Source organism: Phascolarctos cinereus, unplaced genomic scaffold (assembly GCF_003287225.1).
Source record: "Phascolarctos cinereus isolate Bilbo 61053 unplaced genomic scaffold, phaCin_HiC Scaffold_726;HRSCAF=1367, whole genome shotgun sequence".
In the NCBI taxonomy this organism is placed as follows: Eukaryota; Metazoa; Chordata; class Mammalia; order Diprotodontia; family Phascolarctidae; genus Phascolarctos; species Phascolarctos cinereus.
In genome coordinates this window covers 414963397-414977294 of record NW_027556098.1, presented here as the reverse complement: position 1 = coordinate 414977294, position 13898 = coordinate 414963397, and the positions used below count along the sequence as shown (strand labels likewise).

Here is a 13898-nt window from a genome sequence, read left to right as displayed (position 1 = left end):
ACTGGGGCGGAGCACGGCCCCATACCCACAGACGCCAGCCGCGGGAGGCGGGTGGCCTGAAGACAGGGGAAAAGGAGAAAACTGTCAGAGATAGAGAAAGGAGATCCCAGAGAACAGGGGCGGGGAAGGGGGTGAGGGGGCTCAGGCGAATTGCAAAGGGGCGCTGGGGGAGAGACAACGCGGAGAAAGGCAGAGAGAATGACACACGAGAGACAGAAGGGCCGCACCTTCGGGAGAGAGCAGAGACTGTCAGAGATGCAGAGACTGCGGAAAGCCCAGAGAATGGTGTCGAACGGACAGACAGCAAAGAGAAGCTGGGGGAGACAGCGCCGATACCGGGAGAAGAAAAAAAAGGGGGGGGGAGGCAAAGAGTGCGAGATAAAAACGGAGAGGGAAGACCGAAGGAAAGAACAGAAACGAGACATAGGGAGAAATCCAGAGACACACGCACAGTGCCGACCACTGAACACTCCCTCCTCCCCCCAAGCCAAGTCTCGAGGAAGGAATCACAGGGAGAAAGAAAAAGGTAGCCCCCAGATTGAGAGCGATGCACGCACGCCTTGGAGAGCCTTAGAGCTCTGTTTCGGCCCTGTCCAAGGGTGGGCAGGTCTACGGGAGCGCAACCTGGGCTACTTGTTTATTAAGGGTGAAGGACAGCCCCTTCCTCCTCCCCGACCCACCCCCAGCGCGGGCTCAGTTAGCATTGACGATCTTCTTAATCCACTCCGTATAGCGGCAGACACTGGTGTAGACGCCTGGCTTATCCGCTCTCCCACATGGATCTGCGCCCCAAGATGTGATTCCCTGGAGAACTCCCTGGCACACCAAAGGGCCCCCTGAGTCACCCTAAATGAGAGAGTGAGGACAGGAAACAGCTTGAGTCTCGATGGGCGGAAGTCATTTTTTGGAAGGGGGAGCCAGGGAGGTGGTAAGAGCTGAGACTTCTTCCCAGAGACCAGCCTTGGCCTTGACGAGGAAATGGATCATTAAAGGGACCTCTTTACTCTAGCCGAGATCTCTCTTTCTGCCCGGAAAGCCAGACAACTGCCCTCCCTTTCTTTTGTTGCTCAGTTGTGTCCGACTTTCCCTGACCCTATCTTAGGGTCTCTTTGGCAAAGATATTGAAGTGGTTTGTCATTTCCTTCTCCTGCTCATTTTACAGATGAAGAAACTGAGACAAGCAGGATTAAGTGACTTGCCCAGGGTCACAAAGGTAGTGTCTGAGGCCTTGAACTCGAAGATGTCTTCCTGATTCCAAGACCGGGAGCTATCAACTTTTCTACCTGGATGCCTCAGCCAATGGGGAAAGGACATTGTCCTCCATTTGAATCCTGGTTGATACAGTTTAACTTCACCTAGAGAACCCAGCCTTGGTTTCCAGACATTGGCCCAGCCCCTGCCAACTGGGAAGAGGGCATTGTCTCCCTGGAGAAGGGGAATGGCCTCAACCAAAGGACCTTAGTTCTGGTTAGAAGAAATAATGGCTCCCCAGTCCATATTCAGAGACATTGTAAAGGGCTTCCCAAGCCTCTTTTCTGTCCCTCCAGATGTGCCCTTTAAACAAGATGGGGGGACAACTCCCTGGCCTTCTCTTGTCCTGAGCTATGTAAAACACTCCTCTCTAAATCATATGATCATGACTGGAAGGGTCCTTAGAGACCATCTAGCCCTACCCTCTCATTTTACAAATGAGAAAACTGAGGCCCAGACAATGATGATGGCCTGACTAAAATAACACAGATGATGAGAACCAGATCTTTGGATTTGAGCCCAGGTCTTTCAGAAGAGGTGTGGTTTAGTAGGAAGAGGTAGAAATTTGTAATCAGAAGCTTTGGCTTCAAATCCAGGTCCTGCCACTAACTTACAATGATCCTCCTCCTACCTCCCCCCCCCCCCAAGTCAGGCCTGGTCTCTGAGCCTGTTTCCACATGTGTAAAATTACCAAGTGGTACAATGGATAGAGCGCAGGGCCTGGAGTCAGGAAGACTCTTTCTGAGTTCAAATCTGGCTTCAGATACTAGCTGTGTGACCCTGGGCAAGTCACTTAACCTCTGTTTGCCTCAGTTTCCTCATCTGTAAAATGAGCTAGAAAAAGAAATAGCAAACCACTCCAGTATCTCTGCCAAGAAAACAACAAATGGGGTCATGAAGAGTTGGACACAACTGAAAAACAGCTAAACAAACAAGCAAAAAAAAAAAAAGATGATGTGATCTCCAAAGTCCGTTCCAGTGGCAATATCCTATAGTTGTGAGACAGTGGAAAGCAACATTGATCTAGAGTAAGAGGGCCTGGGTTCAAATCCTGTGGTTGTTCACTTACCACCTATGTGACCTGGGGGAAATCAACCTCTCTGGGCCTCAGTTTCTTATTTTTGTAAAATGAGGAGGCTGGCCAAAAGGCTTGTAAAGACCTATGAATCCAAACAAAGACTCCTTCCACTGCACCATGGTGTTGTTTCTATGCTCCCCCAAGTCCCTTCATCCAACCCCAGTGTCACCACCCCCACTTCCAACTTCTTCCCTGTGAGCCCTGACCTGACAGGTGTCCACACCGTTGCTGTCCCCTGCACACACCATGCCATCTGAAATCTTGCCTGGGTAGGCCTGCTCACAGAGATCCTGGGACCAGATGTACAGGTCTCCACAGTGCAGGGTGTCAGGAAAGTTCTCTGGGGTTGGGGTTGGGGAGAAAAAGTTGATTAGTGATGGGAAAACTCACAAATTTGTAGCTGCAAAATTTGAAAGATTTGCAACTGGAAACTTCATTGTTCTTGTAAAGCGCAATTCTTTAGCCAACTAGCTTGATGGATGAAGACATGGCCAACTCCCACCCTTTCCAGTCCTTAGCTTTCCTCATCTATATTGGGGTGGGGGGGAGCAGGGAGAATGATTGAAGAAATGGGTAAACATAATTTTTAAAGGTTCCAATTCGTGAATGCATAGCATGGGATAAAAGGACTCAGAAGGAAAGAAAATAACAAGGAAATCGATATCCCTAAAAGCAAACTTAGATTTGCTTCAAGAATGTTCAATGCATTTTCATAAGTTCAATAAGAGAAATAAAGGAGTCTCCCAGTTCAATAAAGATGGAATTAAAATTGATTCAGGAAGAAAGAAACATAATAAAATGTAAAACTGAACATTTTGAAACATTTAGTGGAAAATCTTAATAAAATGGTTGATTCTCTCACGAGGAATCAGGCCAGATGGAAGGTCAAAATGCAGAAGGGAAAGAAGAAATAACTAAACAAGGGGGCTTTTTGTTTGTTTTTTAAAGCTCAATTTGAAGATTTGAGAGCTCTCTAAATAAAGATGATAGGACTGAAGGGCAAAACCTGGTGATGGAACTTGAACATTCTAGTTCTCCTTCCAAAATATGGTAAATAAATAGGGGGAAAGTCTGCTAATGGGGCCCATTTCCTGAATAGGAACGTCTTCCACTCTGTGGTAGAAGAGCTTCTGATCCCGACGCTTTACAAAATCATTCTTTCATCCTTTTCCTGCCCCCCATCTTGATTTCTCAATCCAGAGAAGTGACTGCTGAGCCTCACCTGGAAAAGTCTAGAATCCAATCACTGAAGAGTCATCTGACCCACAGACTCTTCACCTCGGGCTCTCCTTGCCACTTTCTACCTCTGTTACTATCTACACCTTCTGTATATTAGTTTTCTCTAATCCCAGAGCAGTTCTCCCCTGCTGTCTTTTCCACTCCTCTCCTCCTCTCTCTTCCTTTACCCCACTTCCCCTTTCTTTCTCCTTGTCTCCCCTCCTCCCTTCCTTTCTCCTCTTCCCTCCTCTTATCCTCTCTTCCTGTCCTCCTCTTCTCTCCCCCACCTCTTCTCCTCCTTTCCTTTCTTCTCATCCATACTCTTACCTTTTCCTTTTTTTCTCCCCTTCTCTCTTACCCTCTCCTCTCTTTTCCTATCCCTGCGCCATTCTTTCCATGTTCTTCTCTTCTCTCCTCTTTTTCTTCCTCACTATCTCTCTTACACACTCTTTATGTCACTCCAGCCTTTTCCAGAATACGTTCAGGATGGAAAGCTCCCTTCCTGATAAGTCCATTACATCATGAGATTATTCATTGTTATATTGTTCTAATAATTAGTTCACAAGCATTTATTAGGTGCCTGCTCTGGCCCAGGCATTGTGCTCAGCACTCTTCCTTTACTCAAGCTGAAATCTGCCCTCTTTGAAGTTACTTGCTGTTTCTAGTTCTGCCTCTGAGCCCAAAAAGAATGAATCAAATTTCCCTTCCATATGATAACCCTTCAGAGACTCCAGGACAGACAGTGTGTCCCCTCTCCCCTCCCCCTCCCTACACCCAAACTTCAACTTGCTGTTATTGTTGTCGTTTTCTTCTCCAGGCCAAACACTCCTGCTTCTTCAGTCATTCCCCTTATTCCCTGCTTCCAAACCCCTTCCCTGTCCTGTTTACCCTCCTCTGGATCTGCTCCCGAATTTTGATATCCTTCCTAAAACGTGTCTCCTCAGAACAGCACATACAAGAAGGGGAGTGACCAGAGAAGAATTTGGTGGGCTTGGAAGGCCTCCCCCAACTGCTGGACACCTGGCTACTCTCCAGGTGTCCTGAGATCCAATGGACCTTTTGGACTAGGTCACATTGTTGATTCTCATTAGACTCAAAGACCAAGTAGACACTAGCTCCTCTTCACATAAAATGTGGTCTCCTTATGCCTTCCCTAGCATGTACTCAGCACAATTTGCAGGTAAAACAAAGTTGGGAGGGATTGTCTGAAACACTGGATGACACTATCAGGATGTCAAAAAGCTTTATAAGTCAAGACACGGGGCTAAATACTGCTGCAGCTGCAGCTGCTACTACTACCATCGCCACCCCTACTACTAACAACTGTCACCTATTATTTACTGCTACTACTATTGTTACTACCACCATCACCACCATTGCCTCTGCTACTAACAATTGCTCCCTATTATTTACACTAGTACCATCACCACCATCCCTAATACTGCTAACAACTACTCCTACTACTTACTACTAACAATTGTTACCAATTACCTACTACTGCTATTGTTACTGTCAATGTTGCTACTGCTGCTCTTCCTCCTCCTCCTACTACTACTACTGAGGCAGCTAGGTGGCACAGTGAATAGATTACTGGACCTGGAATCAAGAAGACCTGAGTTTAAATCTGGTCTTAGACACTTACTAACTGTGTGGCCCTAAGCAAGGCACTTAACCTCTCTTTGCCTCAATTTCCTCAACTGTAAAATGAAGATAATAGCACTACCTCACAGAATTGTCTTGAGGATCAAATAAAGTAATAATTATAGAGCACTTGGTACATTACCCTGCCACATAAGTGCTATGTAAATCTTAGCTGTTATTATTAATATCACTAATCACCATCATAAACATAAGGTTTGCAAAACATTTTACTAATATTATCTAATTTTATTGTCACAACAACCCTGGGAAGTCTATGCTATTATCATCCCCATTTTTATAGGTCAAGAAACTGAGACAAGCAATGGTTACGTGACTTGCCCAGGCTTACATAGCTAGTAAGTGTCTGAGGTCAGATTTGAATTCAGGTCTTCCTGACTCCAAGTCTCAGACTATAAAAGGGTATAAAGAAAATGAAGGTTACGGGGCAACTAGGTGGCGAAGTGGATAGAGCACTGGTCCTAGAGTCAGGAGGACCTGAGTTCTAATCTGGCCTCAGATGCGTGATATTGACTAGCTGTGTGACGCTAGGTAAGTCCCTTAACCCTGACTGCCTCACTAAAAAGGCAAAAAAAAAAAAAGACTAACATGATTTCTGACCCTATTAAGAAAGGCTTTTCCAGGAATAGGATGTGATGGTGCCATTGAACTCATTTTTTTTTGCCCAAGCCAGAACATATCTAGTTTCAGTTCTGGGCACCACATTTTAGGGCATTGATGTGGCAGAGGGCATTCATATGTGAAAAGCTGTGACAGGGAGGAGGAGTTAGGCTTGTTCTGTCAGGGAATAGATTCAAATTCAATATCTGGAAAAAAGTCCCCCCAAGTTAGAAGTGTCCTAGAGATGGCTGGGTGGCCTCATAAGGACTTGAAGTCTTCCAGGAGAGACTGAACACCCACCACTCGTCCAGTGGGCAATAAGAGGCATTCCTGTAGGTTACTGTTGGACTGGGTGCTGCTGCTGAGGTCTCTTCTGACATTCAAAACCACCATTCCCTCACGGATTTGTTTCGGGTGGTAGTTGTTTGTGCTCACTCATGCATGTGTGTGTGTGTGGTGTGTGTGTGTGAGTGTGTGAGTGTGTTTAACCAAATCCAAGACTTTATTGTCATTGCTCAGTCAATTAATCCTATTCTGACTCTCTGTGATTCCATTGGGGTTTTCTTGGCAGAGATACTGGAGTGGTTTGCCATTTTTTTCTGCAGCTCATTTTACAGATGAGGAACTAAGGCAAACAGGGTGAAGTGACTTGCCTAGGGTCACACAGCTAGTAAGTGTCAGAGGCTGGATTAAGACTTGACACTTAGTCTGAATATAGACTGAAGCATTTTTTTTTACTTTATTTTCCTTGAGGGTTTTTTGTTTTTTGTTTTTTTGCTCTATGTTTTCTTTCGCAGCATGACTATTATGGAAGTGTTTTGCATGACTACACATGTAAAACCTATATTGAATTGCTCACCTTCTTAATGGGAGGGAGGGAGGAAGGGAGAGAATTTGGAACTCAAAGTTTTAAAAATGATTGTTAAAAATCGTTTTTAAATGTAACTGGGAAAAAATAAAATACTAAAATGTTTTTAAAAAGAAAAAAATAGAATGGAAAGGATCATAAAAAAGACTTGATATCCCTATAAAATTTTACCTTGTGAGCTTCAGCCCAACATTTCAGCTTAGAGAGAGATTTTAAAGTCCTAACCCATGACCCTATTTATAATAAACCTATCTCCCACAACCCCCAATTCTATCACACTTATTTTTTTTTAATTACTTTGAAATGTTGAGGCTCTTCTTGACTTATTCTACAGGAGCCAACTCAAGTCTCATTTGCGTCAAGATACAGGACAATATAACAACAACACTGACAATAGTAGCTATCATCTACATAGTGCTTTAATATTTCCAAGGCACTTTATAAATATTATCAAATTTGATCCTCACAAAAACTCTGGGTAGGAGGTTCTATTATTATTCCAAATTACAGCTGAAGAAACTGAGGCAAATAAAGGCAAAGTGACTTGCCCAGGCTCACACAGCTAGTCAGTGTCTGAGATGTGTAGTGGAAAAAGTGTCATTTTTGTCACTATATTGCCTAACCTGGTGCCTGACACACAGTAGATACTATGGGAATGAATGAATGAATGAATGAATGAATGAATGAATAAATGAATGAATAGTTTGGAGTCCTGACTCTGTCACTTAGCTGTATGTTGCTTTTTTTTTTTATTTTGCTTTTTGGCTAGGCAATCAGGGTTAAGTGACTTGCCCAGGGTCACATAGCTAGTAAGTGTCGAGCGTGTGAGACCATATTTGAACTCATGTCCTCCTGACTCCAAGGCCGGAGCTCTATCTACTGTGCCACCTAGCTGCCTTTTACTAGCTGTATGGAAAATAATGCATTGCCTACATCCCAAAACTGTTGAGAAGATCAAACTGGGTCCTGGGGGTCAAGCAATCAAGATGTCAACATGTCAAGGATCTATGATTTTCTCAGGATGATTACTCCCTCCTCCCTGGCCCATTCTTTCTAGGAGTTTAGTCTTAAGAGACTTGCCTGACGTTCAGAAAGGCTGAGTGATTTTCCCAGTGTCACACAGCTGGTAAGCGGCAGAGGAAATATCTGAAGTCTGTTCTCTAGGATTCCAAGCCCAGCATTCAGTCCACTATATGGGGCTTCTCCTCTTTACCCTACCAAAGGGCTATATAAGTGTTACTACTTCATATACTGTTTGGATAAACTCCTACTGCCATGAGGAGTCTGCATGATCTCATTTCTCATTTAATTATACACTACTAGGGTTTCTTGAAGCAACTAGGTGGCAAAGTGAACAGAGCTCTGGGCTTGGAGTCAGAAAGATCTGAGTTCAAATGTGGTGTCAGACACTGACTGTGTGACCCTGGGCAAGTCACTTAACCCCTATTTGCTTCAGTTTCTCATCTGTAAAATGGAGACACACTGGAGAAGGAAATGGCAAACCACTTCAGTATCTTTGCCAAGAAAACTCCAAGGACAACATCCATGGGGTCACGTAGAGTCAGACATAACTCAACAACAACGGCTTCTCAAGTCCCTACCTGTGATTCCATCTTGTAAAAAAAACTAGTGTAGGAGGCAGCTAGGTGGTGTAGTGGATGCAGCACCGGCCCTGAAGTCAGGAGGACCTGAGTTCAAATCTGGTCTCAGACCAACCAAACACTTCACATTTACTAGCTGTGTGACCCTGGGCAAGTCACTTAACCCCAATTGCCTTAAAAAAAAAACTTTGAAAAGAAAAAAAAGAAATACTACTGTAGAAACTCTCCCCACAAATGCAGGGCAACAGCTCACATGTAATTCTGTATATCAGAAAGCCTGGGGCATGAGATGTTAAGCAACCTGTCAATGGCCTCAACGTATTTATCAGAGATGGGATTTGACCCCAAGAAGTTCTGCCCAACTTCGGATATCTCCTGACTACAACACTCTTCCAAATGTGTTAGCCTTGCTGCCCCATTGAGACTGTGAGGACTTTTTCTGTCTCCTCCAAAGTGCCGAAGGCAAGGGAGGAAGGGAGGGAGGGACAAAAAAAGAAAAAGAAGGAGGAAAGAAAGAAGAAAGAACAGAAGGAAGAGAAGAAAGGGAGGGAGGAGGAAAGAAGGAAAAGAGGGAGGAAAGAAAGGAGGAAAGGAGGGAGGGAAGAAGGAAGGAAGGAAGGAGAAGAAGAGAGGGAAGGAGAATCTCTGGTTTCCTTATCTTTTCTTTTATGATCTTGAGGAAGCCATTTCCCTCTCTAGGTCCAAGTTTCCTAATATTTAAAATAAGGGTGTTGGACTAATCAGGGGTGGGGAAACTGCAGCCTTGAGGCCACTGTGGCCCTCTGGGTCTTCAAGTTCAGCGCTTTGACTGAATCCAAACTTTACAGAACAAATCCCCTTAATGAAAGGATTTGTTCTGTAAAACTTGGACTCAATCAAAGGGCTGCACCCACGGACCTAGAAGGCCACATGTGGCCTGGAGGCCGCAGATTCCCCACCCCTGGAGATGTACAGTTCTCAAACTTTTCCATATCAGGATCCCTGTGCACTCTAAAATTACTAAAGACCTACCACAACAGCTTTTGCTTCTGTGGGTTATATCTATGTTGCCCATATTAGAGATTAAACTATTGTAGTACTATTCTGAAAAGTTTTGATGGGAACAGACTTAGAGCTGTCCCTTCATATTCTGCCGTTGTATATTCTGAAGGTTTACCTGGTTCTGATTCTCTACATTCTGTAAGTTCTATGTTCTAAGGCTTATTCTAGCTCTGACGCACTATAGAGGGCCTTCCACTTTCAGTGTTCTATTTACCAAGGGCCCTCTGCAGTGGAACATCCTATGTTCTTCAGACTGAAATCCAGGAGAATCCAGAACCTTCACCCCCCAGTAGCTTTGCTTGATCTTTTGGCCACTCTGCCTTAGGATCTCCCTGCTCTGTCCCAGCAGCACCACATATGTGCACCACACATTGAAAAGGGCCCAGTGTTTAGAGGGAGCTCATTTGGGTTTGAATCCCGGGTCTGGTACTTCTTAGCTCTTTGACTTTGGACAAGGCATTTGCCCCTGGGGTGCCTCAGTTTCTTCCTTTGTAAAATGAAGGGGGATTGGAGGACATGACTTTGGAGGGCCTCTTTTCAACTCTAACTCTTATCCTACTATCCCTCTTTCCGGAGTAGTACCTCGGGGGCTGGTGGTGGTACCCCAACCTGACACAGTACATTTCTGGTTAGGCTGAGGGCAGCGAGAGGGAAGTCCAATGGGCTTCACTTGGTCGTTCACACTGGCTGGTTTCCGAAGTCTGAGCAGCATCAGGTCATGGCTGTTTCTATTGGATTCATTGTGGCAAGGATGCGGGATGGATCGAGCTACCTCGATCTTTTGCTCAGAACCGTCTGGGTTCTGCAGGCTATGCTGTCCTAGGTGGACTGTGAACTTCCTGGTGGGGGTGGGGAAAGAATGTATGACCCAGGGATCAATTCTCCCAGCACCCACCCTTCAGGGACTCTATTATTCTTTCCCTTCCCATTTGAGAACCTTGTGCCCCTATTCTGCCGTCATCTGAAATTCAGGTGTCTAGCCCTTCAGCCTCAAGCCCTCTCAGGAATTGAGATAACTGAGCCTCTCCCCCACAGAGACTCAGACATGCAGGTCTTCAGGCCCCACTCCCTGAGCATGAAGGCATTGAGTTGCTCAGTCCCCACCCCACTGAGAGACACCAGCATCTGTACTCCTGCCTCCTTGGTTACCCCTGCCTCCCATCCTCTGCCTTCTGGGCACCTAGCCCCTGCACCTCAGAGATCTACCTAACTATAAGTTCAGCCCATGCCCCTGAGGACCTACATAAACAGAATTCCAGCTACTGGCCCTTCTGGGATTCAGCCTCCAAATCACAGGCCACCCCTTTCAGCAAGTCATTCCCACAGCAGCATGAAGGCACAAAGACATGCCCAGGTGCAGAGACACCCAGAGCTGATAAGCCTGTCCTTCAGAGAGCCAGTCTCTCTTCCCACCTTCCCCAGTGAAGTAGCCACTCACAAAAGGGCAGAGCCCCCACTGGGGGACACAGGATCTTCCTCCCTGACTACTACAGTGAAGTATTTAATTTAGGAAGATGAGCAGAGGCGCCCCCATCCCCATGCGTTGAGGCATCTGTGCAGACACTTGGTCCTTGGCATCAGCCTTCTCAAAGATCAGGGCATCAATCCCCCAATTCTTCCCCCACCCTTCAATAAAGTGATCTGTCACTGAGAGACAATGAGATAGAGACCAGCCCATGGATGGGTTTTGCCTAGTCTCTACCTCCTCCTTAGGAACCCAGGTATTCTTCTCCCCCAGGCCCTGCTCCCTTAGGGACCCAAGCATAAGGCTCACGGTTTTTGACAGTGGGCTGCTGTGAGAACCCACTGAGGGGCCACCAGGACCCCCCCACAGAGGAACCGCACACCCTGGAACAAGCCAGCTTGCCAGGGCTGGGAATGAGGTTCACAGGGCTGCGCCCCCAGCACCCTGGAGTCCTCCGCCATGAGAGATCCTGAAATAGCAAGTGAGGGGGAGGGTTACTAAGCTACCCTACAGGAAGAGAGAGTGGGGTAAGAATATGGGAAGAAATTTCTTCCTATGATACCCCAACAATCTACATTTACACTCTTCCTTCACCCATGCCACATACCAAGACTGACCCACTCTGTATGTTCTCACACACTTCTGTTAGCCTCTCAGAAACATCCCCAACACTCTGTGTCTCCACAGGCATTCACACGCTCCAGTGGGCTCTCAGAAAGGGTCCCATGATCTCCCCCACAGTCCCGCAAATCCTCCCAAACTAGCCCCCCTTCCCACATGCTCCCCTGTGTTTTTTTTTTCAGTGTTCAAATCTGTTCCCGCACCTCCCCACATAGCCTCAGAAGCACAAGGAAGGCATACTCTGGGTATGTTAACCACATGCTGAAATCCCCTCCCCCCACCTCACCTGCACAAGTGGTCAGTAGCAATGGGAGGAAGGCCCAGCGTCTCCAGGTGTGGGAGCAGGAGCCTGAAGACAGTCCCATGGCAGGGCCTACTGGGCTGGGCAGTGGAGGGAAGGTCAGTTGGGGACTAATGCTGGAGGGAAGTAGGGAGCACGGAAGGGGCAGGGACCGAGTTCCAGACATCTAGCCCTGAAGTGAAGGACTTGGGTATGGGGTGGGGGAAGAGATTCGGGGGAGAGAAGGGCCATGAGCTGCATAATCAGGATGACTGGATCTCTGAGTGGAGCAGGAGACAGGATGCCCGGATCCCTGCGGGGACGGTGGTTTGGGAATTAATGGCCTGGATGTCTGGCTCCTGACGTGGAGGGGAGGGAAGGATGCCTAGGTCCCTATTAGGAGGACTGCTCCCCTGAGACCCTGAAGGGAGAGCTGGGGACCGGTCAGTGTGGGCTTCCTCACCTTAGGGACTCCTCCGGGGAGGGGAGTTCTGGGCTCAGGCTCCTGGCTGGTTCCCCCCTTAGAGCTCCTATAATGCTTCAGGTCCTTTGGTCCCCAGATAGCACCAACTCCTTGGGCCAGAGCCTTTAAAGGAGGCAGACCCGGACCCGCCCTGCCCCTCCTAGCCCCGCCCCGCCTCTTCTTGCAAGACAGTCGCTTCCTAGGGAGCTGGGACCCAGAAACCCGGTTGTATCAGAGGCACTAGGGATCTGGACGTTTGGGTCCCTAAGAGGTCTGGGGCTGGGGTTGATACCTCCATCCCTGAAGGAGTCTGCAGCTAAGTGATTGGACACCCGGGTCCGGAGGGAAGGACGGCTGACTGCAGTCAGACCTCGGAGCAGTGGGATTAAGGAGCGGGGGCGGGTGAGAAGTCCCGGGGACCTGTGTCCCAGGAGGGGCGGGTGGAGAGATCCGGGACGGCTGGTTTGGGAGGCGCCATGACCCGGTTTCCCTTTCCTCTCCTGCGGATGCAGCGACTGGGAGGGGTAGGTTCTGGACATCTCTCCACGGGACTCACAGGAGTTAAGGAGTCACGGAACAGAGGATGTCAGCTCCGACTAAGTGCTTAGAGATCTATCTACCCCATTGTCATATACTCCCTCCCCCTCCCGCCACCACGTATTTGTGCTCAGCAGAGAAGAAGATGAGTGAGGTTCACCTAGGTAAAGTGACTCCCCAGGTCACACAGTCTGTCTGAGACAAAGCCAGGCTTCTTGGAGCCCAGTTCCGGGGTTTTTCCCCCACCACACCCGCTGCCTCTGAGCCAAATTCACTAAGGTGCAGAGAGGGGGCGGAAATCTAATTGTTTAGCAGTCGGGTAGGGTTAACGCAAAGAGCACTTAGAGATCATCTAGTCCTCAAATCCTTAACCCGGGGTCTAGCGGTAAGTGGGATCGATTTGAAGGCATGCGTAGTCTTGGACGGGGGGAAAATACATCTTTATTTTCACCAACCTCTAACTAAAATGTAGCATTTCCTCCATTTTTGTTTCTGGGAAAGGGCTTCACCAGACTACCAAAGGGGTCTGTCACACACACACACCACACACACACACACACCACACACACACACACACACACACACGGCGAAGAATTCCTGACCTAGTCGCCCCACCCCATTTTACAGAGGAAGAAACAGGTCCAGAGAGTGATTTCTCCAAGCACACGCCGCAAAAGTGGCAGAGCCATGCCTCTTGTCTCCCCGGCACTGCGGTTTCTACTAGACCCGGCTGCTTCCAAGCAGGAAGAGACGGGGAAGAGATTCTCTGTTTGATACCTTTTCCTTCTCGCTCTGTTCCCTTCTATCTCCCCTGGGAAGAAGGGGCACAATAGGGGCACTGACTAGATGCTCATTGCTAGGAGGGTTTGTGTCATTTTTTTTGTCCTGGAATCCCAGTCCTAGAACACTGGTAGATGATAGGTTGGTTAAAATGATGCTTGCCAAACCAAAACCCCTCTCCTCCTCATTTCTTCCCTTCCTTTTCTCAATGGGATACTGAATAGGTTGCAGTGAACTTGAGTGTGTGTGGAATGGGGTGAGGCAGGCATAGATTATTGAGAGTCAGGTAATTTGGGAGTTGGGAAGCTAGGTGGCATAGTGGGTAAAGTGCAAGGTCGAGAGTCTGGAAGATCTGAGTTCAAATCCAGCCTCACACACATACTAGCAGGGTGACTGTGGACAAGTCACTTAACCCTATTTACCTCATCTGCAAAAT

General features: G+C 47.4%; 1 protein-coding gene across 2 annotated transcripts; it reads right to left on the bottom strand.

The window, feature by feature from the left end:
• Nucleotides 1–515: 515 nt before the first annotated feature.
• On the bottom strand, nucleotides 516–12234 carry LOC110220141 (kallikrein-8). Of its 2 annotated transcripts, none has more exons than XM_021004049.1 (6): nucleotides 12146–12234; nucleotides 11689–11778; nucleotides 11091–11250; nucleotides 9899–10155; nucleotides 2536–2669; nucleotides 516–846 (listed from the first exon to the last, which is right to left on the bottom strand). In XM_021004049.1, the coding sequence occupies exons 2-6, from the start codon at nucleotides 11765–11767 to the stop codon at nucleotides 694–696; spliced, it is 783 nt and encodes a 260-aa protein (XP_020859708.1). In that variant the 5' UTR covers nucleotides 11768–11778; nucleotides 12146–12234; the 3' UTR covers nucleotides 516–693. The 2 variants fall into 2 exon arrangements, with proteins under 2 accessions (XP_020859708.1, XP_020859707.1); XM_021004048.1 differs by having other exon boundaries at nucleotides 11689–11783; nucleotides 12146–12228.
• Nucleotides 12235–13898: the final 1664 nt, after the last annotated feature.